The 21,891-nt window shown below is 47.9% G+C and overlaps 1 protein-coding gene across 1 annotated transcript; it reads left to right on the top strand.

Annotated features, from left to right (window-relative positions):
• Positions 1 to 12,141: 12,141 nt before the first annotated feature.
• Positions 12,142 to 13,104, top strand: LOC127033204 (olfactory receptor 6B1-like). Its single transcript, XM_050920987.1, has 2 exons — positions 12,142 to 12,412; positions 12,698 to 13,104. The coding sequence occupies exons 1-2, from the start codon at positions 12,142 to 12,144 to the stop codon at positions 13,102 to 13,104; spliced, it is 678 nt and encodes a 225-aa protein (XP_050776944.1).
• The last annotated feature ends 8,787 nt before the right edge of the window (positions 13,105 to 21,891 follow it).

Here is a 21,891-nt window from a genome sequence, read left to right as displayed (position 1 = left end):
TCATCTGTGGTAGGCATGAGGGTGGCAGGGTGTAGCGATGATGCTCGTTGCAGATGTACCAAAGGTATTAGCAAGCTCGTTTCCCATCGAGTCATCTTGCCACATGGACTGCTGAAGATTTATTTCCTGATAAAATAGCAAGGACAGCATGAGGCATGACAATATTTACATCCTGCACACCAATAAGTGGTGAGGCCTGACTTAGGGCCATAGAAGCTCCTTCCACCGCCTGGAGACACGGTGGCATTGCTGAGTGACAGCATCTATTTTAGAAGAGTAGTATGCTACTGGACGCTGTTTGTCCCCATGTTTTTGCATTAACACTGCTGCCATATATCCCTCTCTGACATGTGTGTTCAATGTAAAAGGCATTAATGGATTAGGAAGTCCCAACCCTGGGGCAGTACTTAGCCTCTGTTTCAATGTGGTAAATGCCTGTTCACATTCACGTGTCCATTCAGTTGCATCATGTGATTCACCAGCACCCTTCAGGAGATTATTAAGGGGCTGGACAATCCTTGAATAATTTGGGATTTGAGTTTGGCAGAAATTGAATAGCTCCTACACTTTCCTATCTCTCCTGACTGTAATTGGTCGTGGGCATGCATTAATAGCCTCAATGCGGTCAACAGTTAAATGCTTGTACCCCTTGGATATTAGATACCCCAGATAGGATACTTCCTCCTTTACAATCTGAGCCTTTCTAGCATTACATTTTACCCCACTGTCTGCCAAGTGCTGCAGGATCATTTCGGAGGGCTTGACTTACACTGGAGAGTTGCAGCGCTGGTGGTGGGTTTACAGCGCTGCAATGTAGTAAGTGTCCACACCTGCAAGGCACATCCAGCGCTGCAACTCCCTGGCTGCAGCACTGGCTGTACACCTGGTCTGCTTGGGGTGTAACAATTGCAGCGCTGGTGATGCAGTGCTGCTCATCAAGTGTGGCCACCAAAAGTTCTGTTATTGGCTTCCAGGGTATTAGGAGGTATCCCAGAATGCCTGCTCACAACAAACCGGAAGAATGGCTGAACTCCAAGCTCCCCCGAGCTGCTTATCTAAAAAACAAACACAGCTCCTGTTTGCTGGAGCGAGCCACAGGAGGCAGGCAGGGGAATTGCTTTGGAAGGTTCACAGCTGTTTGCTTGAAGAGAGAAGTCACATGGCAGAGGGGGTGGGGGGAGTCCATGCTAAGCAGCTGCTTACAGAAGGCTATTTAGGACTGCATAATTTGCATTTAGTGAATAAGAGAGGGGTGGGGGAAGGGCTCGAAACTTTTAAATTGATTGCAGGTTGGTGATGTGTATGTTCCAGTCCTTAGAACTTGAAGGCAGGGAGCTGACAGATCCAAAAATCCACACTCTTTCTCTCCACCACGTTTCCCCTCACCCCCCTCTTTTGAAAAGCACGTTGCAGCCATTTGAACACTGGGATAGCTGCCCACAATGCACCACTCCCAACAGAGCTGCAAATGCTGCAAATGTGACCACACTGCAGCGCTGGTAGCTGTCAGTGTGGCCACATTGCAGCGCTTTCCCTACACAGCTGTACGAAGACAGCTGTATCTCCCAGCGCTGTACAACTGTCAGTGTAGCCATACCCTAAGTCTTTCATGTGCGTTTGACCATCTGGTGAGGAGATAAGAAGATCATCAACATACTGTATGACACAAGAAGTCATGTCTGGCAGCTTTGCCAGCACATCAGCTAATACTGTATGAAACAAATTAGGTGAGTTACGAAAACCCTGGCTTAGGCAAGTAAAGGTACATTGCTTCCCTTTAACAGTGAATGCAAACCAAAATTAACTGTCAGGGTGCGCAGGAACAGACCAAAAGCCATTGCTAATGTCCAAGGCTGAAAACACTATGTGATCATCAAAAGCATTTAAGCCTCCCTCTACCATCCAGTCCTGTACCTTTTTCCCAGAAGGGTAGGTTTCGGTTATTAAGCTGCAAAGATGACATTTCTTTTAACATGCTCCGCAACTCAGATGGACTCATAGGAGTGTTCTCTAGGTGACTAACAGTAGCAGGGTCCACTTCCCCTGGATTAGGATCAGGGACAGTGTGCACTCTCACCGGAGCCATGAAACTAGAGTGATATCCCCATGTTACTCATGTAGGGTCCAAAGGTGCTGAGGGAAATGATCTCTTCTCCTGCAAGTCCGCTTCTTTATAGTTTTTTGCTTCTGCTTGCAGTTTTTATACCTCTGCTTCTAACTCTCCCACCCTTCCTTTTAGCATATCACTCTTTCTAACCAGCTGTTCATAATCAACAATCAAACACATAACAGCCATTTTGTCCTTCTTTATTTCAGTCATACAGACAAAATATCTCCACAAGAAGCTAACAAATTTACTGCTACAATAGTTATAAAAGCACGAACCATATACTCTTCATATTGTGGATCACTATATCCCTTCATCTTTCCCTTTTTTTCTTTAACCTAAATATCCTCCAATCTCCAATTTTTAAATACAATTCTGTTTACAGACTAATAGCAATTTATTCAAATCAAACACCCTGGACTGAAATGCCCAATCATCAGATTAATCCTTTTTCCAATTTATTTGATCTGCACAATTACAATGTCCAATTAGGAGATCTGGGCCTGCCAACACATTAGCTAGAGGTACTTATGGCTATACCTGCCCCTACACTAACTGTTGGTCCTTACAGCCTCTTTGATTTCCCATTTCAACAGCACTTAGTCAGAGGAACTCACAGCTTAACCAGCCCCAACACTAAGTATAATGTCTTAAGACTGCAACAGACACTCTGAATTCCCCAGCACCAAGACTTGCTTACTACAAAAGGTCTGAGAGTCACCAGTCAGGTCAGAGACACACAACCAAATAAAAAATGAACAAATTCATCCACTAACTAGATTGTAGGTCATGATCCTGAAGGATATTTCTCACCCTGCTCTCTGCACCAAGAAACTGTTGGGATTTTGTGGTTCCCAGTGAGTCTGATGCTGGGTAGAATCAAGGGACTTCGATGCAATGTGATGCTGTCACGGAGTGTGGGGGAGTCAGGCCCTGTACCCCTCTTCCTGGGACTCACAGTGACTCTCAGCCAGCCAGTAAAACAGAAGGTTTATTGGACAACAGGAACGCAGGCTACAGCAGAGCTTAAAGGCACAACCAGGGCCCCTCAATCTGGTCCTTCTGGGGGTTCAGGAAGCTTAGTCCCCAACTTGGGATTCCCTGAATTCCACCACCCAGCCCAAAACTGAAACTGAACTAACTCCCTCCAGCAGGCCTCTTCCTTTGTCCAGCTTCCTGGGCAAAAGTGCTGACACCCTGTCAAAGGTATGATTCCCCACTCTGAACCTAAATTGCCAAAAGATAGGGTACTTGCATGAACCCCTCTAAGCTTAATTACTAGCTTAGAAATGATAGATCTGCCACCACCCAAAAATATAATGCTTTGGGACACTTTCTGGCCCCTAAACCCTTCCCTGGGGACCCCCAAGACCCAAACCCTTTGGATCTCAAAACAAAGGGAAATAAACCATTCCCCTCCTTTCTTCCTCCCAGATTCTCCTCTCCCTGGGTTACACTGGGAGATCACTGTGATTCAAACTCCTTGAATCTTAAAACAGAGAGGAAATTCACCTTCCCGCTCTTCTCTCCCCCTCCCAGACTCTTCCTGAGAGAGAGACAGTGATCCTAACACAGAGAGAAAGCAGGCTTTTCCTCCCCACTTCTCTCCTTTCTCCCACCAATTCCCTGGTGAGTGCAGACCTCCTCCCCTTGGCTCTTACACAAGAATAAGAAAATCAATCGGTTCTTAAAAAGAAAAGCTTTTAATTAAAGAATGAAAAATAGTAAAAATTGTCTCTGTAAAATCAAGATGGAAAATGTTACAGGGTCTTTCAGCTGATAGACACTAGAGAATCCTCCACATAGCACAAATACAAGTTGCAGCAAACAGAAATACAATCCTTCCAGCAAAATACACATTTGCAAAATAAGAAAACAATCAAAAGACTAAACCGCCTTTCTAACTGGTACTTACTAAATTGAACAGAAGAGGCTGTTTCAGAAAATTGGAGAGTCTGTATACATGTCTGGTCCCTCTCAGAACCCAGGGAGAACAAAGAAAAACCCAAAAAGCACAGACAAAGGCTTCCCTCACCGAGATTTGAAAGTATCTTGTCTCCTGATTGGTCCTCTGTTCAGGTGTTCCAGGTTTACTGAGCTAGTTAACCCTTTACAGGTAAAAGAGACATTAACCCTTAACCATCTGTTTATGACACACCCCTCCCGCCTACCTAGCTCAGGTTACAGGCTGAGCTCCTATCCCTCACCTAAAGTCATCCACGGCTCTCACATCCCCCACACAGACAGTCCTTACTGCATCACATCTCTCCCCCCTTCGAGACTGAACTGAGCGGGGAAGTTCAGGGCCACCTCTCCAGGACAACGCATCCGCTATCAGGTTGGCACTTCCCTTCACATGGACCACGTCCATGTCATAATCCTGCAGGAGCAGGCTCCACGTCAGGAGCTTGGCGTTGGCTCCTTTCATCTGGTGCAGCCAGGTCAGGGGAGAGTGGTCGGTGTACACGGTGAAGTGTCGCCCAAAGAGATATGGCTCCAATTTCTTAAGGGCCCACACCATGGCCAGGCATTCCTTCTCGATGGCCGCGTAGTTCTGTTTCCGGGCTAGCAACTTCTTGCTCAGGTACACGATAGGGTGTCTCTTCCCCTTTTCATCCTCCTGCATTAATACCACCCCCAGTCCCGTGTCTGAGGCGTCGGTGAACACTATAAAGGGCTTGTCAAAGTCTGGGTTTGACAGAACTGGGCCACTAACCAGAGCCTCCTTCAGCGCCCGAAAAGCCTGCTGGCACTGCTCGGTCCAGGCCACCTTGTCTGGCTTCCCCTTCTTGCATAATTCAGTGATGGGGGCAGCTATGGTGCTAAAGTGGGGCATAGACCTTCGATAATACCCCGCCATCCCAATAAAGGCCTGGACCTGCTTTTTGGTTTGGGGAGCGGGTCAGTCTCTGATCACCTCCACCTTGGCTGGCTCCAGCTTTAGGCAGCTGCTCCCCACCTGATGACCCAGATAAGATATTTCAGCCATCCTCACCTTGCACTTCTCAGCCATTACGGTCAACCCAACCTCCCGGAGTCAGTCCAGCACTTGTTTAACCTGGGACACGTGTTCCTCCCAGGTCCAGCTAAAGACACAGATGTTGTCAATATACACCATGGCAAAACTCTCCATCCCCCTCAGAAGCTGATCCACCAGGCGCTGGAAGGTGGCCGACGCTCCCTTGAGGCTGAAAGGCAGGGTCAGAAACTTGTAGAGCCACAGAGAGGTGATAAAGGCCAATTTCAGCCTGGCATCTGCGTCCAACGGCACTTGCCAGTAGCTCTTTGTAAGATCCATGGTGGTGTGGTACCGAGTGCCTCCCAGCTTGTCTAGGAGCTCATCAGGCCTGGGCATGTTGTAAGCATCAGATACAGTGATGGCACTGAGCTTTCGATAGTCCACATAGAACCGGATCGACCCATCCCTTTTGAGGACCTGCACCACTGGCGAGGCACAAGGGCTGGAAGACAGCTGGATCACCCCCAAAGCCAGCATGTCCCTGACCTCTCTTTCTAGGTCCTGGGCAGTTTTCCCGGTGACCCGAAAAGGGAGCATCTTATAGGGAGATGTGACCCGGTCTCCACCCGGTGGACAGTCAAATTCGTGCGTCCAGGCTGGTTGGAAAACAGCTGTCAGTATAGATGCAGCACCCCTCTGACCTCAGCGTGCTAGGCCAGGGTTATCTGATCAGAGAGGGGAATCGCCTCCAGGGAGGAACCAGCTTTTGTCCCAGGGAACAGATCCACTAAAGGATCATCTCCCTGCTCCTCCCAATATCCACAAACGGCCAACACCACATTCCCCCTGTCATAGTATGGCTTCATCATATTGACATGGTACACCCAGCAGTGGTGCGCCCGGTTCGACAGGTCCACCACATAGTTTACCTCATTTAGTTGCTTGACAACCTTGAAGGGCCCTTCCCAGGAGGCCTGGAGTTTGTTCTTTCTCACGGGGATGAGAACCATCACCTGATCCCCGGTGGCGAAGGTGCGGGCCGGCGCTGTGCGATCATACTAGACCTTTTGTTTCCTCTGGGCTCGAGCCAGATTCTCCCTGGCCAGGCCCATGAGCTCGGCAAGTCTTTCCCAGAAAGTCAGGACATACTCCACCACTGACTCTCCATCGTGAATGGCCTTCCTCTCCCATTCATCTCTCATCAGGTCCTGGGGCCCCTTACCAGCCTTCCATATAACAGTTCGAAAGGTGAAAACCCGGTGGATTCCTGGGGTATCTCCCTGTACGCGAACAGCAGGAGAGGTAAGTACTTGTCCTAGTCCTGCGGGTGCTGGTTCATAAATGTTTTTAGCATCATCTTTAGCGTCCCGTTGAACCTTTCCACCAGCCCGTTGGGCTAGGGGCAATATGCTGAGGCCCAGTTGTGCTGGATCCCACATTTCTCCCACAAGCACCGGAGCAGGGCTGACATGAAGTTGGACCCCTGGTCCGTTAAGACTTCCTTGGGGAACCCCACCTGGCTGAAAATGGTCAGCAGCGCATCTGCCACAGTGTCTGCTTCGACAGAAGACAAGGCCACCGCCTTGGGGTAGCGAGTGGCAAAATCTACCACCACCAGAATATATTTCTTCCCCGACCTTGTCGTCTTGCTGAGAGGTCTCACTATGTCCATGGCCACCTTCTGGAAAGGTCCTTCTATGTTGTGTAAAGGCCTCAAAGCCTCTTTCCCCTTGTCCCGGGCCTTCTCCATCCTCTGGCAGGGGTCACAGGATTGGCAGTACTGTCAGAGATAGGTAAAGACACCAAGCCAGTAAAAGTTCTGTAGCAGCCTCTGCCTGGTGCACCGGATTCCCTGGTGCCTTGCAAGAGGGATGTCATTGACCAGATACAGTAGCTTGTGGCGAAACTTCTGGGGAACCACTAGCTGCCTCCTGATACCTCATGACTCTACTTCCCCTGGGGGAGCCCATTCTCGGTACAGGAACTGCTTCTCCCACAAGAACCTCTCCTTGCAACCTCTCCTCATGGACTGTACGGCACTGAGGTCAGTCAGGTCCCTTGGCCTCCGCAAGGAGGGATCTTTCTGCAACTCAGCCTGGAACTCAGCAGTTGAGACAGGGATGGGGACCTGCTCTCTCTCACTGGTTGGGTCTGAGGCTGCAGCCTCTCTGCGCCGTGTCCCTGGGCATTCCCTCCCCCATCAGGTTAGGGTCCTGTGCCTTGGGCAAAGTACCTTCCCCGTTGTCGGGGAGCAGTGCCCCTCACCGACTCTGACTACGGGTCACGAGCAGGGCACCTCGAGCATTGCTTGTCCAGACCTCCAGGTCCCCCTCATTAACACTTCTGTGGGCAAATGTGGGTGTACCCTCACATCCTTGGGCCCTCCTTGGCCCCTCACTTCAGGTGTACCCTTGCCATGGGCACCTTGAATGGGGTGCCGCCCACACCCATCAGGGTCAGGTAGGTGTCAGGCACCATCCGATCTGAGGCCACCACCTCGGGCAGGGCCAGTGTCACCTCTGCGCCTGTGTCCCAGTACCCAGTGACCTTCCTCCCATCTACCTCCAGGGGAACAAGGCACTCTCTCCAGAGGGGCAGCCCCACGCCCACCCTGTAAACTAAAAACCCAGAGCCTGGAGCATCCAGCCCCCCAGAGGAGCTGATCTGGGGCCCTCCTCCCTCCTTCGCAGGTGGTACGCTGCCAGCCCCTCTTTCCTGGGAACACTGCCCCTCGTCCAGCTGGGTCTCTACCAAGTTAAACCGGTGTGGGGTCGGTCTCCTCAGTCTGTCCTTGAGTCTGGGGCACTGGGACCATATGTGGCCCCTCTGGCACAGTGATAGCAGCTCATGTCCCGTTGGTCCCCTTGAACAGGTCGGTTGTCCCTGACGCTGGGCGTTCCCCTTGGAAGAGGGTTCTCCCTATTCCCCCTTTGGGAGGTCCCAGGATGACTATCTACATCGTGGCGGGCCTGTTCTTTTGGGACTCTTCCCTGCCACCCCCCGACTGGCTCTTCATGAACTCATCGGCCAGCCGCTCTGCATGTTGCAAGTTCTCTGGCTTTTGGTCCCTCAACCACAGCCTCAGGTCGGATGGGCACCGTTCATACAGTTGCTCTAGTATCAGCAGTTTAACCAGGTCCTCCTTCATCTGGGCTCCATCTGCCCACTTGCTGGTGTATCCCTCCATGCGGACGGCTAGTTGCAGATATGAGACCTCAGGGGTTTTATACTGACTCCGGAACCTCTCCCGGTACATCTCAGGAGTCAGCCCAAACTCGCGCAGCAGGGCCTGTTTGAATAGTTCGTAGTTCCCTTTCTCCACCTCTTCCAGTTGGTGGTACAATGCCACGGCTTTGGGGTCCAGTAAGGAGGTGAGAACCCGAAGCCTGTCTGCAGGATCTATCTGGTGCGGCTCGCAGGCTGACTCAAAGGCATCCAGGAAGTCATCCATGTCCTCCCCTTCCTTATGCTGGGCCCGGATGCACTTATCAAAGCTCTACGCAGTCCTGGGTCCCCACTCACTCACCGCAGCCAGGGGCCCGCTACTCCTCAGCCTCGTCAGTTCCAGTTCATGATGACGCTGTCGTTCTTCATGTTCCCTCTGTCGCTCTTTCTCCTCCAGGTCATGCTGCCTCTGTCTTTCACGATCCTTAAGCTCTCTCAGTTTTAGCTCCTTCTCCCATTCCAGCTGCTTCCATTTCATGGATGCCGAGCATCGCTGAGACAATCCCCTGCTGGCGGGTGAGCTTCGCAGGGAGGATCTCCTGCTGGCCGGGGTGGTCACGGTGCCCTCGGTATTCTCCCTGCCCTTCCCCTAGGCATAGGATGGGGGGGTCTTGGGGAGCCCTCAGCAGCCAGCTGACCACTCCCAGCGGGGACAGACACTGGTGCCTGTGCTGCATCTGCCAGGCTGAGTCCCTCAGAGACAGGGATCCGTTCATTCAAGCAATCACCCTCCTCCAGCTGGGCAATCAGCTGGCCTTTGGTGAGCCTCCCACTGTGCAGCCCCCTCTGCTTGCACAGCTCCACCAGGTTGCACTTAAGGCACTTGGCATACATATTCCTGCTGGTCACTCACAGACCTGTGTGCTCACCGCTACCCATAGTTTCCAGGGAGACCCCTAGTGTGCCAGTCCTTCTTGAGGTCACCACCTCTCTGCCAGGGTCGAGCTGCAGACTCACCTTCTCTCTGTATATATTAGCAGTTTTAGCCTCACCTTCCCACAGCAGTGCCAGTCGGTGGTAATAGCACCATTTAACAATGGGGAAATTGAGATACATGTCTTGTGAAAGGTCCTCAGCTGGGGATTTGGCCCATCACTCCAACAGAACTATGACTGATTGATACCAGCTGGGGATCTGGCTCAGGATAACTAGGGTGAAGCATGGAAGATAATAATGGAAATCAAAATTAAGTAAAGCTGATAGAAAGGAACATTCAAATGGCATTTAAGGTGGGTAAAGTGTAAGAACAAAATTAGGAGCATAAGAAGGAATTTGAAGAACAAATGGTCTTAGTTAAAAGTAAATAAGAAAACTGTTTCACTATATCTGATTCAGGCAGGTTGCAAGAGAATCCACAGAATAAAGAAAATATAGATATTTCAGAAGGTCTAAGACTGAGATTTGCAAAGCCACCTAGGAATTGGGTGTCCTTATCTCCTATTAGAATTAATGTCCAGAACCCCTAGTTTGAGAACTTCACCTCAAATGATTTCTTTGTATTGATCTTCACCAAAAAGTGTTACAAAAAGTTATCTATGTCAGGTCAACTTTTTTCAGGTAACAGCCAATCAGAGCCTGAAGTATCAAACGAGTAGCTTCTTGAACTAATTGGAATTTGGGTTTTCTCTGTATCACTTTAGGAGAACGTAGTAATATAGGAACTGCCAGATTAGATCACACCCAAGGGCCATCCTGTCCAGTATCTTTCCCCGAGAGTGGCTAGTACTAAATGTTTCAGAGGGAAATGTCAGAACTCCACAGTAACAGTTCTGGGGTGATCTCCCGCAACATGTGTCATGTTGGACTACAATAGTTAGAAATTGGCTTAACTCCCCCAAACATGAGGTTTAATATTTATTCCAAAACTGTTGTTGCCATTAATTTTGATAACTTTGGATATTTATATCTGGATATTGATATTAATCTCTTCTGGAATCTAGTTAAATCCTTCATATCAATGACTTTCTGTAGCAGTGAGTGTGATGCTCCCAATGAGGATGCAACAGGGTGAGTGCCATACTCAGGGCAGAGAGTTACAAACCAGAGCACAAACCCTCATTGGTTGTGAGTTCTAAACCTAGATTTCACCAACCAACTGCACCGAGTGCAAACTCCTCAGGCACTTTAACAGCCCTGACAGTCACTTACAGTCCTCTTGGCTGCACCAGTCTCTCCTGCCACCCAGGTGACTGTATCTGTGGTACATGGCCTCTTACGCCAAGAATCGCAGCAATATTCAGGTTACTCACGACTTCCCTCAGGTGAATTGCACTTTAGGTCTCACACCAAAGATGACACTTGTAGCCAATGCTGTAGTGAACTATAGGAAGATTTATTAAATAGGAAAAGGAAATGAGAGTTATTTACAAGATTAAAGCAAGAAAACAGACTTGTGAGTGAGTCTCAGTCTCAGGTTTCAATAGGTAATACAGGCTCCTGTCAACAGCAAGGGTGATTGCAGCTGTGTATCTGTCAGTGTCTCACTGAGAGAAGGAGACCGTGGCAGGAGCTGGTACCTGGTCTGCCAGCATAACCGTGAGTTCCACACTTTAACTACATGCTGTGTGAACAAATATTTCATTGTATAGCTTTTAAGTTTCCCACCTTTTTATTTCATTGTATGTCCCCCTTGTTCTTGCAGTAAGGGGCAGGGAAAACAGAAGTTCCACACGCTGCCTTCTCCAGACCTTTATTTATCATGTCCCCCTCTCCTTTCAAAGGTAACAACTTGACCTTTCCAATTTCTTTTCAGATGGTAGTTTTTCCTATCTCAATCATTTTTGCCACTCTTCTCTGAATACCTCACTCCTACCCACCCCCTGACCTGAGAAGGCCTTTAAAGTGTAGATAACATTGAGGTTCTTCAATGGGACATGTTAGTCCTTATGGAACACAGGACTGAGTCCCTATGGGGTGGATCACAAGGTAGCACAGATCACAGGGTAGCACATTCCGGATTGTTTCTACACTCTGACTTCAGGAGCATCTTTCTTCACCAGTCTCATTCTCGTTCTTGTATTATCAGCCCACAACTATTCAGGAGTGATGAATCACTGCACAGGTAAGGTGAAAAACTAGGCAGATTTGCAACTCTCCTAACACCCACCGACAAAACAGTAGTTTAATACTGTTACAATGTTAACACAGGGAATTCTTATCCAAAACAGAAAATATGTTGACAGTTCCTCATCATGTCCTTCTCCTTCTCATTACACGAGCTAAAAATTTATTTCACTTCATAATTTCTGACAGAAACTGACCTTTTGTGAAGGGGTTGAAAATAATTATTCCTTTTAAAATTGGACACAAAAATACTCAATACATCAAGATATATTAATTTCCATTAAATCATAAATTCCATTAATTAACAAGATCCACGCCTAAGGACACTAGACTGCATTGAAAAATCTCAGACCAAGATTTTAGTTGATGTATTTATTGATTTTGACTCCTAAGACATGGCATGATTCTGGCCGTTGCAAGAAGTGGATGCTGCATTTAAGCATCATTGTTAAACTACAGTCTGTCACTAGATGGGATATGATAGTAGATAAGGAAAGGGTCTGATCTGTCATATCAGTACTTGTTTACCAGAAAAATGGGCTGTTATAGTTGTCATTGCTGTGATATGGCAGAGGCTGGTCTACATGAATACCAATATTCTGTTCTCAGACTGAGACTCCTGGCACTTTGTTCTGAAATCTACATTCAGTCTTAAAATTTCAGCCTGTAACCAGGAGAGGAAGGGGAGTTTCTGAATATTTATGGAATTAATTCAAAAGACTTGATTAACTTTAAATTCTATGTCCTTCTGATTCAGTTGCAGTTTTATTATTCTTAGACTAAACCCATGGCAGACACAGCCAGGAGAAATCAAACGGCCATCATGGAATTTATCCTCCTGGGATTTGGGGATCTCCCTGAACTGAAAATTCTTCTCTTCCTGATGTTCCTAGTGATCTACATCACAACTATGGCCGGGAACATCCTGATCATTGCACTAGTTGTGACTGATCAGCACCTTCACATCCCCATGTACTTCTTCCTGGGGAACTTGTCATGCTTGGAGACCTGCTACATCTCAACCATCCTGCCCAGGTTGCTGGCCAGTCTCCTAACTGGGGACAAAAACATCTCATTCAGTGGCTGCATCACACAACTGTATTTCTTTGGTTCTCTGGGATGTACAGAATGCTATCTCCTAGCAGTGATGTCTTATGACCGGTATTTAGCGATATGTAAACCCCTGCACTATTCAACTCTTATGAATACCAGGTTTTACCTTCAGTTGGCTGTTGGGTCATGGTTAAATGGTTATTTGGCTACTGCCATCTTTATATTATTCATGTCACCATTAATATTCTGTGGCCCAAATGAAATTGACCATTTCTATTGTGACTCCATCCCATTGATAAAACTCTCCTGCAGTGACACACACCTGATCATATTGCTAGATTTCATTCTAGCCTTTTTATTCACTTATCCTCCATTCCTACTAACCATAACATCCTATGTGTGTGTCATTGCCACCATCCTGAGAATCCCTTCTACTACCGGGAGGCAGAAGGCATTTTCCACCTGCTCCTCTCACCTCATCGTGGTGACAATTTTCTATGGCACAATAATGATTGTCTACATGCTACCGAAACGTGAAACACTCAGAGACCTGAAAAAAGTGTTTTCTCTTTGCTACACAGTCCTGACTCCCCTGGTAAACCCCCTCATCTACAGCCTGAGAAACAGAGAGGTCAAGGAAGCCTTATGCAAGGCAGTCAGTAAATGTGGCTTTCACAAAAACATGCAGGGTTTCTGAGATAATTACTTAGCCTGAGGTTTTCAAAGCTGCGTGGATGATTTAAGCAATCAGCCTCCATTAAAATTAAGTTGAAAAGTCCCATTGAAAAATCTCAGCAGTAAAATGAAAAAGAATTGGAGATGATCAGCATAGCGTTACTAAGACAGTTTTTGTGGTCCCTCACTGTGTCCATGTAACACAACTTATAGGAAATTGCCGTTGTGGACAGCTCTGTCACTCTCTCATGTTCAGCACTGATACATACTGTATTATGGTATTTTTCTCCATGGTGTTGGCAGTTCACCCTATGTGAGAAGGGTGTACAGTGTCCGAAACTGCACAGAGCAAACATTGTGTAAGGCACAAAATCCACTAACCATGAAAGTAAATCCCTGGGTACATCCCTGTTCATTGTTTCTACATGTTAGATAATAAAGTCTTGTAATCAAATTCAGAGGAAGTGGGAATTTTTCATAATGTTTCATATGAATATTGTGTATGCCTCAGTTTCCCCTCTGGGGTGCGTATTTAATTAGGTGTGGGGAAGGACTGTTTTCTCTTTGCAGAGATTAAAGACACAAGTATGACTGATGCCTAGCTGCCTGGGGCCTGGGTACCCAACTCATGGAGACTCCCAGAAGACAATGGCCACTACGATTGTCCAAACATTTGCCACCTAGAAACAAATGACCATGGATGGTTCACCCTTAGCAGGAAGCCAGCTGGATGTGAAAAGATGGAGGACAAAGGCCTGGGGAGTGGAAAGGTGGGATTCTTAAGTGTGGGCTGCAGGAGGCAGGGAGAAACTTCCGAATTGGGACTACAGAGTGGTCAGAGAGCTCTGGGCTTTGAGACTGACCCAGATGTAACTTTCCATTCTCTGTGTTAATGAAAGACTTTCTGCGCTGCGTTCCAGACATCTCATAAACCCTCCTGCTTTTACAAGCCTGGCTGAAAGTCACTCCAGAGTCAGGAAGTCGGGGGTTCATTGCCCCCTTTGGGTGTGCAAGTCTTCCCCATGTGTCCAATTCAGGTGGACTCACTGAGGGGAGCTCAGAGTGAGGAGCATGGGTGCTGAAGGATGCTACATTAGGTTCCAGCAGGCAGTGATGCCAAGAGGCCTACCCTAGTGAGGGTATGACCCTAAGGGGGCTGACAACCTGAAGGGGTTCTCCCAGGGACTCTTCCAGAGCTGTTCAAGAGCACCAGACATGTGTATCCATGACAGGATGACTTCATCATGCTTGTAGCTACAGGTCATTTCTTATGCCCCTAAGGACACAATGGAGAATCCAAACAGAGTTCAGGTCAGTGTTGTTCTTTTAACCAGAGAGTGAGGTGGCCATAACCATTGTCCCATCATAGAGTTTCTAATTGGGAACTAGGTGCACTGGAGACTATTTTAACCAAATTTCTATATCCATAAAAAAGCCATTTCAGATCAAAATGAATGTTTGGACAATAAAAATACTAACTCCTGGTGCAGCATAGATGGGGTCGCAAGCCCGGGAAATCTGCCACCCCTGAAATTCTGCTTATTGCCATCATACGCTTCTGCAAATCCACCACCTTCACTGCGCTCACACAGGCCGGATGCAAACAGCCAGGCCCCAGCAATGACCTATGGACACTTCACCAGGAACAGCGTTATAGCTCTTATGTGGGCTAAGCCCGGTTGTGACCAGCTCCAGCAAAGCCACAGCACCAGGATCACCAGGCCCTTGGAGGCGGGAAGTTGGACAAAGAAAGAACTAGGTTCACAAGCCAGGTCCACTGGGTCTGTCCAAAGCCAGCAGCAGGTTTGCCAGGCACACATAGAACTGAGGCCATTCCTGGGGTCACGTCTGTCAAACAGTCATTGAGGAGGGACTGTGCATGTGGCCCTGCAGGGCAGAAGCTGCTCTGGTGCCGCCAGCTGCACAGAGTAGTTCAAAGAGAGGGGACCTGTTACATTGAGCATCCCCAAAACTGACTGAAACAAGTGCCCGTCCCTAGAGAGGTAGTTCTCAGGGCATGGTGTCTAATCAGCCCCAGGTGCCTTAGACAGTTCTGCTCTATGCAGGACCCTCTTGTTGGGGTGTGAGGCAACCTCTGGCGAGAGGAAGTGGCTACCACCTACCAATGGGCAGAATTCCTGTGATGCCAAAATGGCAGTGCTGTCTCAGTCACTGGGAGCATGTCAGGGCTTGTGCAGAGACAAAGGAGATGGGCACCATTGAGAAAGGTAGGACTTCAGCCCTGCAGAAACTATTTTCCAAGGGCCCTAATGGAGTTAGGCACCCTAATCTCTTTGATATGGGAGTTGGATGTAAAGGGTACGCTTATGTTCATTTAGGGTGAAATGTGGTTTTCAGAGTGCTCACCCTCCACGCTCCATCATGTCCCAACATGTGATACACCTGTATTATTGTTCTCATTAGCATATTTGGTAACACTAATGTGTTCCCTGGCCCTTTCCAAGTGTTATCATCACAAAGTTTGCCCCCATTATCCATCCATAACCACTTCTGTGCCCTTGGTACAGCGTGTTGAATGTCCTGTAATATAAAAAAGTTTGTGGTTTTTATGAGAGGCTGTGTTGCAGCAATCAGTTGTGCCTCTTTATCTTCCACTGCTGCTTGTTTAGCTAGTTTGTCTGCCTTTTGGTTCCCGTTGCTATGAGGGTCTGTCCCTTTTGTGTGGGCCTTCACTTTTATCACTGCTGCTTTGGTAGGTTTCTGCATGACTGCATGAAGTTTCTGCACTATCCCCCCATTTTGTATTGGGGATCCTGTACTTGTCAGGAATCCCCGATTTACCCACAAGTTAATATAATCATGTACAACCCCAAACGCGTATCTAGAATCAGTATATATGTTTACAGCATGACCTTCTGCAGCTTCACATGCTGCAATTAACACCTGTAGTTCTGTTACTTGTGCCGATGCTCCAGGTAAACTGCCATATTCCACCTTCTGCCCATCTTGAGTACAAACGGCCCATCCTGTGTGTCACTTGCCATCCACATAGGAGGAAGAACCATCCACGTATAGGCAAGGGGCACCAAGTATTTCAGTTTCTTTTACCAGTGGAAGGTCCATGGGCTTTCCTTCAAGGCAACAATGATGTGGGTGTCCCTCATCTGTGGTAGGCATGAGGGTGGCAGGGTTGTAGCGATGATGCTCGTTGCAGATGTACCAAAGGTATTAGCAAGCTCGTTTCCCATCGAGTCATCTTGCCACATGGACTGCTGAAGATTTATTTCCTGATAAAATAGCAAGGACAGCATGAGGCATGACAATATTTACATCCTGCACACCAATAAGTGGTGAGGCCTGACTTAGGGCCATAGAAGCTCCTTCCACCGCCTGGAGACACGGTGGCATTGCTGAGTGACAGCATCTATTTTAGAAGAGTAGTATGCTACTGGACGCTGTTTGTCCCCATGTTTTTGCATTAACACTGCTGCCATATATCCCTCTCTGACATGTGTGTTCAATGTAAAAGGCATTAATGGATTAGGAAGTCCCAACCCTGGGCAGTACTTAGCCTCTGTTTCAATGTGGTAAATGCCTGTTCACATTCACGTGTCCATTCAGTTGCATCATGTGATTCACCAGCACCCTTCAGGAGATTATTAAGGGGCTGGACAATCCTTGAATAATTTGGGATTTGAGTTTGGCAGAAATTGAATAGCTCCTACACTTTCCTATCTCTCCTGACTGTAATTGGTCGTGGGCATGCATTAATAGCCTCAATGCGGTCAACAGTTAAATGCTTGTACCCCTTGGATATTAGATACCCCAGATAGGATACTTCCTCCTTTACAATCTGAGCCTTTCTAGCATTACATTTTACCCCACTGTCTGCCAAGTGCTGCAGGATCATTTCGGAGGGCTTGACTACACTGGAGAGTTGCAGCGCTGGTGGTGGGTTTACAGCGCTGCAATGTAGTAAGTGTCCACACCTGCAAGGCACATCCAGCGCTGCAACTCCCTGGCTGCAGCACTGGCTGTACACCTGGTCTGCTTGGGGTGTAACAATTGCAGCGCTGGTGATGCAGTGCTGCTCATCAAGTGTGGCCACCAAAAGTTCTGTTATTGGCTTCCAGGGTATTAGGAGGTATCCCAGAATGCCTGCTCACAACAAACCGGAAGAATGGCTGAACTCCAAGCTCCCCCGAGCTGCTTATCTAAAAAACAAACACAGCTCCTGTTTGCTGGAGCGAGCCACAGGAGGCAGGCAGGGGAATTGCTTTGGAAGGTTCACAGCTGTTTGCTTGAAGAGAGAAGTCACATGGCAGAGGGGGTGGGGGGAGTCCATGCTAAGCAGCTGCTTACAGAAGGCTATTTAGGACTGCATAATTTGCATTTAGTGAATAAGAGAGGGGTGGGGGAAGGGCTCGAAACTTTTAAATTGATTGCAGGTTGGTGATGTGTATGTTCCAGTCCTTAGAACTTGAAGGCAGGGAGCTGACAGATCCAAAAATCCACACTCTTTCTCTCCACCACGTTTCCCCTCACCCCCCTCTTTTGAAAAGCACGTTGCAGCCATTTGAACACTGGGATAGCTGCCCACAATGCACCACTCCCAACAGAGCTGCAAATGCTGCAAATGTGACCACACTGCAGCGCTGGTAGCTGTCAGTGTGGCCACATTGCAGCGCTTTCCCTACACAGCTGTACGAAGACAGCTGTATCTCCCAGCGCTGTACAACTGTCAGTGTAGCCATACCCTAAGTCTTTCATGTGCGTTTGACCATCTGGTGAGGAGATAAGAAGATCATCAACATACTGTATGACACAAGAAGTCATGTCTGGCAGCTTTGCCAGCACATCAGCTAATACTGTATGAAACAAATTAGGTGAGTTACGAAAACCCTGGCTTAGGCAAGTAAAGGTACATTGCTTCCCTTTAACAGTGAATGCAAACCAAAATTAACTGTCAGGGTGCGCAGGAACAGACCAAAAGCCATTGCTAATGTCCAAGGCTGAAAACACTATGTGATCATCAAAAGCATTTAAGCCTCCCTCTACCATCCAGTCCTGTACCTTTTCCCAGAAGGGTAGGTTTCGGTTATTAAGCTGCAAAGATGACATTTCTTTTAACATGCTCCGCAACTCAGATGGACTCATAGGAGTGTTCTCTAGGTGACTAACAGTAGCAGGGTCCACTTCCCCTGGATTAGGATCAGGGACAGTGTGCACTCTCACCGGAGCCATGAAACTAGAGTGATATCCCCATGTTACTCATGTAGGGTCCAAAGGTGCTGAGGGAAATGATCTCTTCTCCTGCAAGTCCGCTTCTTTATAGTTTTTTGCTTCTGCTTGCAGTTTTTATACCTCTGCTTCTAACTCTCCCACCCTTCCTTTTAGCATATCACTCTTTCTAACCAGCTGTTCATAATCAACAATCAAACACATAACAGCCATTTTGTCCTTCTTTATTTCAGTCATACAGACAAAATATCTCCACAAGAAGCTAACAAATTTACTGCTACAATAGTTATAAAAGCACGAACCATATACTCTTCATATTGTGGATCACTATATCCCTTCATCTTTCCCTTTTTTTCTTTAACCTAAATATCCTCCAATCTCCAATTTTTAAATACAATTCTGTTTACAGACTAATAGCAATTTATTCAAATCAAACACCCTGGACTGAAATGCCCAATCATCAGATTAATCCTTTTTCCAATTTATTTGATCTGCACAATTACAATGTCCAATTAGGAGATCTGGGCCTGCCAACACATTAGCTAGAGGTACTTATGGCTATACCTGCCCCTACACTAACTGTTGGTCCTTACAGCCTCTTTGATTTCCCATTTCAACAGCACTTAGTCAGAGGAACTCACAGCTTAACCAGCCCCAACACTAAGTATAATGTCTTAAGACTGCAACAGACACTCTGAATTCCCCAGCACCAAGACTTGCTTACTACAAAAGGTCTGAGAGTCACCAGTCAGGTCAGAGACACACAACCAAATAAAAAATGAACAAATTCATCCACTAACTAGATTGTAGGTCATGATCCTGAAGGATATTTCTCACCCTGCTCTCTGCACCAAGAAACTGTTGGGATTTTGTGGTTCCCAGTGAGTCTGATGCTGGGTAGAATCAAGGGACTTCGATGCAATGTGATGCTGTCACGGAGTGTGGGGGAGTCAGGCCCTGTACCCCTCTTCCTGGGACTCACAGTGACTCTCAGCCAGCCAGTAAAACAGAAGGTTTATTGGACAACAGGAACGCAGGCTACAGCAGAGCTTAAAGGCACAACCAGGGCCCCTCAATCTGGTCCTTCTGGGGGTTCAGGAAGCTTAGTCCCCAACTTGGGATTCCCTGAATTCCACCACCCAGCCCAAAACTGAAACTGAACTAACTCCCTCCAGCAGGCCTCTTCCTTTGTCCAGCTTCCTGGGCAAAAGTGCTGACACCCTGTCAAAGGTATGATTCCCCACTCTGAACCTAAATTGCCAAAAGATAGGGTACTTGCATGAACCCCTCTAAGCTTAATTACTAGCTTAGAAATGATAGATCTGCCACCACCCAAAAATATAATGCTTTGGGACACTTTCTGGCCCCTAAACCCTTCCCTGGGGACCCCCAAGACCCAAACCCTTTGGATCTCAAAACAAAGGGAAATAAACCATTCCCCTCCTTTCTTCCTCCCAGATTCTCCTCTCCCTGGGTTACACTGGGAGATCACTGTGATTCAAACTCCTTGAATCTTAAAACAGAGAGGAAATTCACCTTCCCGCTCTTCTCTCCCCCTCCCAGACTCTTCCTGAGAGAGAGACAGTGATCCTAACACAGAGAGAAAGCAGGCTTTTCCTCCCCACTTCTCTCCTTTCTCCCACCAATTCCCTGGTGAGTGCAGACCTCCTCCCCTTGGCTCTTACACAAGAATAAGAAAATCAATCGGTTCTTAAAAAGAAAAGCTTTTAATTAAAGAAAGAAAAAAAGTAAAAATTGTCTCTGTAAAATCAAGATGGAAAATGTTACAGGGTCTTTCAGCTTATAGACACTAGAGAATCCTCCACATAGCACAAATACAAGTTGCAGCAAACAGAAATACAATCCTTCCAGCAAAATACACATTTGCAAAATAAGAAAACAATCAAAAGACTAAACCGCCTTTCTAACTGGTACTTACTAAATTGAACAGAAGAGGCTGTTTCAGAAAATTGGAGAGTCTGTATACATGTCTGGTCCCTCTCAGAACCCAGGGAGAACAAAGAAAAACCCAAAAAGCACAGACAAAGGCTTCCCTCACCGAGATTTGAAAGTATCTTGTCTCCTGATTGGTCCTCTGTTCAGGTGTTCCAGGTTTACTGAGCTAGTTAACCCTTTACAGGTAAAAGAGACATTAACCCTTAACCATCTGTTTATGACACACCCCTCCCGCCTACCTAGCTCAGGTTACAGGCTGAGCTCCTATCCCTCACCTAAAGTCATCCACGGCTCTCACATCCCCCACACAGACAGTCCTTACTGCATCACATCTCTCCCCCCTTCGAGACTGAACTGAGCGGGGAAGTTCAGGGCCACCTCTCCAGGACAACGCATCCGCTATCAGGTTGGCACTTCCCTTCACATGGACCACGTCCATGTCATAATCCTGCAGGAGCAGGCTCCACGTCAGGAGCTTGGCGTTGGCTCCTTTCATCTGGTGCAGCCAGGTCAGGGGAGAGTGGTCGGTGTACACGGTGAAGTGTCGCCCAAAGAGATATGGCTCCAATTTCTTAAGGGCCCACACCATGGCCAGGCATTCCTTCTCGATGGCCGCGTAGTTCTGTTTCCGGGCTAGCAACTTCTTGCTCAGGTACACGATAGGGTGTCTCTTCCCCTTTTCATCCTCCTGCATTAATACCACCCCCAGTCCCGTGTCTGAGGCGTCGGTGAACACTATAAAGGGCTTGTCAAAGTCTGGGTTTGACAGAACTGGGCCACTAACCAGAGCCTCCTTCAGCGCCCGAAAAGCCTGCTGGCACTGCTCGGTCCAGGCCACCTTGTCTGGCTTCCCCTTCTTGCATAATTCAGTGATGGGGGCAGCTATGGTGCTAAAGTGGGGCATAGACCTTCGATAATACCCCGCCATCCCAATAAAGGCCTGGACCTGCTTTTTGGTTTGGGGAGCGGGTCAGTCTCTGATCACCTCCACCTTGGCTGGCTCCAGCTTTAGGCAGCTGCTCCCCACCTGATGACCCAGATAAGATATTTCAGCCATCCTCACCTTGCACTTCTCAGCCATTACGGTCAACCCAACCTCCCGGAGTCAGTCCAGCACTTGTTTAACCTGGGACACGTGTTCCTCCCAGGTCCAGCTAAAGACACAGATGTTGTCAATATACACCATGGCAAAACTCTCCATCCCCCTCAGAAGCTGATCCACCAGGCGCTGGAAGGTGGCCGACGCTCCCTTGAGGCTGAAAGGCAGGGTCAGAAACTTGTAGAGCCACAGAGAGGTGATAAAGGCCAATTTCAGCCTGGCATCTGCGTCCAACGGCACTTGCCAGTAGCTCTTTGTAAGATCCATGGTGGTGTGGTACCGAGTGCCTCCCAGCTTGTCTAGGAGCTCATCAGGCCTGGGCATGTTGTAAGCATCAGATACAGTGATGGCACTGAGCTTTCGATAGTCCACATAGAACCGGATCGACCCATCCCTTTTGAGGACCTGCACCACTGGCGAGGCACAAGGGCTGGAAGACAGCTGGATCACCCCCAAAGCCAGCATGTCCCTGACCTCTCTTTCTAGGTCCTGGGCAGTTTTCCCGGTGACCCGAAAAGGGAGCATCTTATAGGGAGATGTGACCCGGTCTCC

This window comes from Gopherus flavomarginatus, chromosome 12, assembly GCF_025201925.1.
Source record: "Gopherus flavomarginatus isolate rGopFla2 chromosome 12, rGopFla2.mat.asm, whole genome shotgun sequence".
Taxonomy (NCBI): domain Eukaryota; kingdom Metazoa; phylum Chordata; order Testudines; family Testudinidae; genus Gopherus; species Gopherus flavomarginatus.
This window is presented reverse-complemented; position numbering and strand designations above follow the sequence as displayed.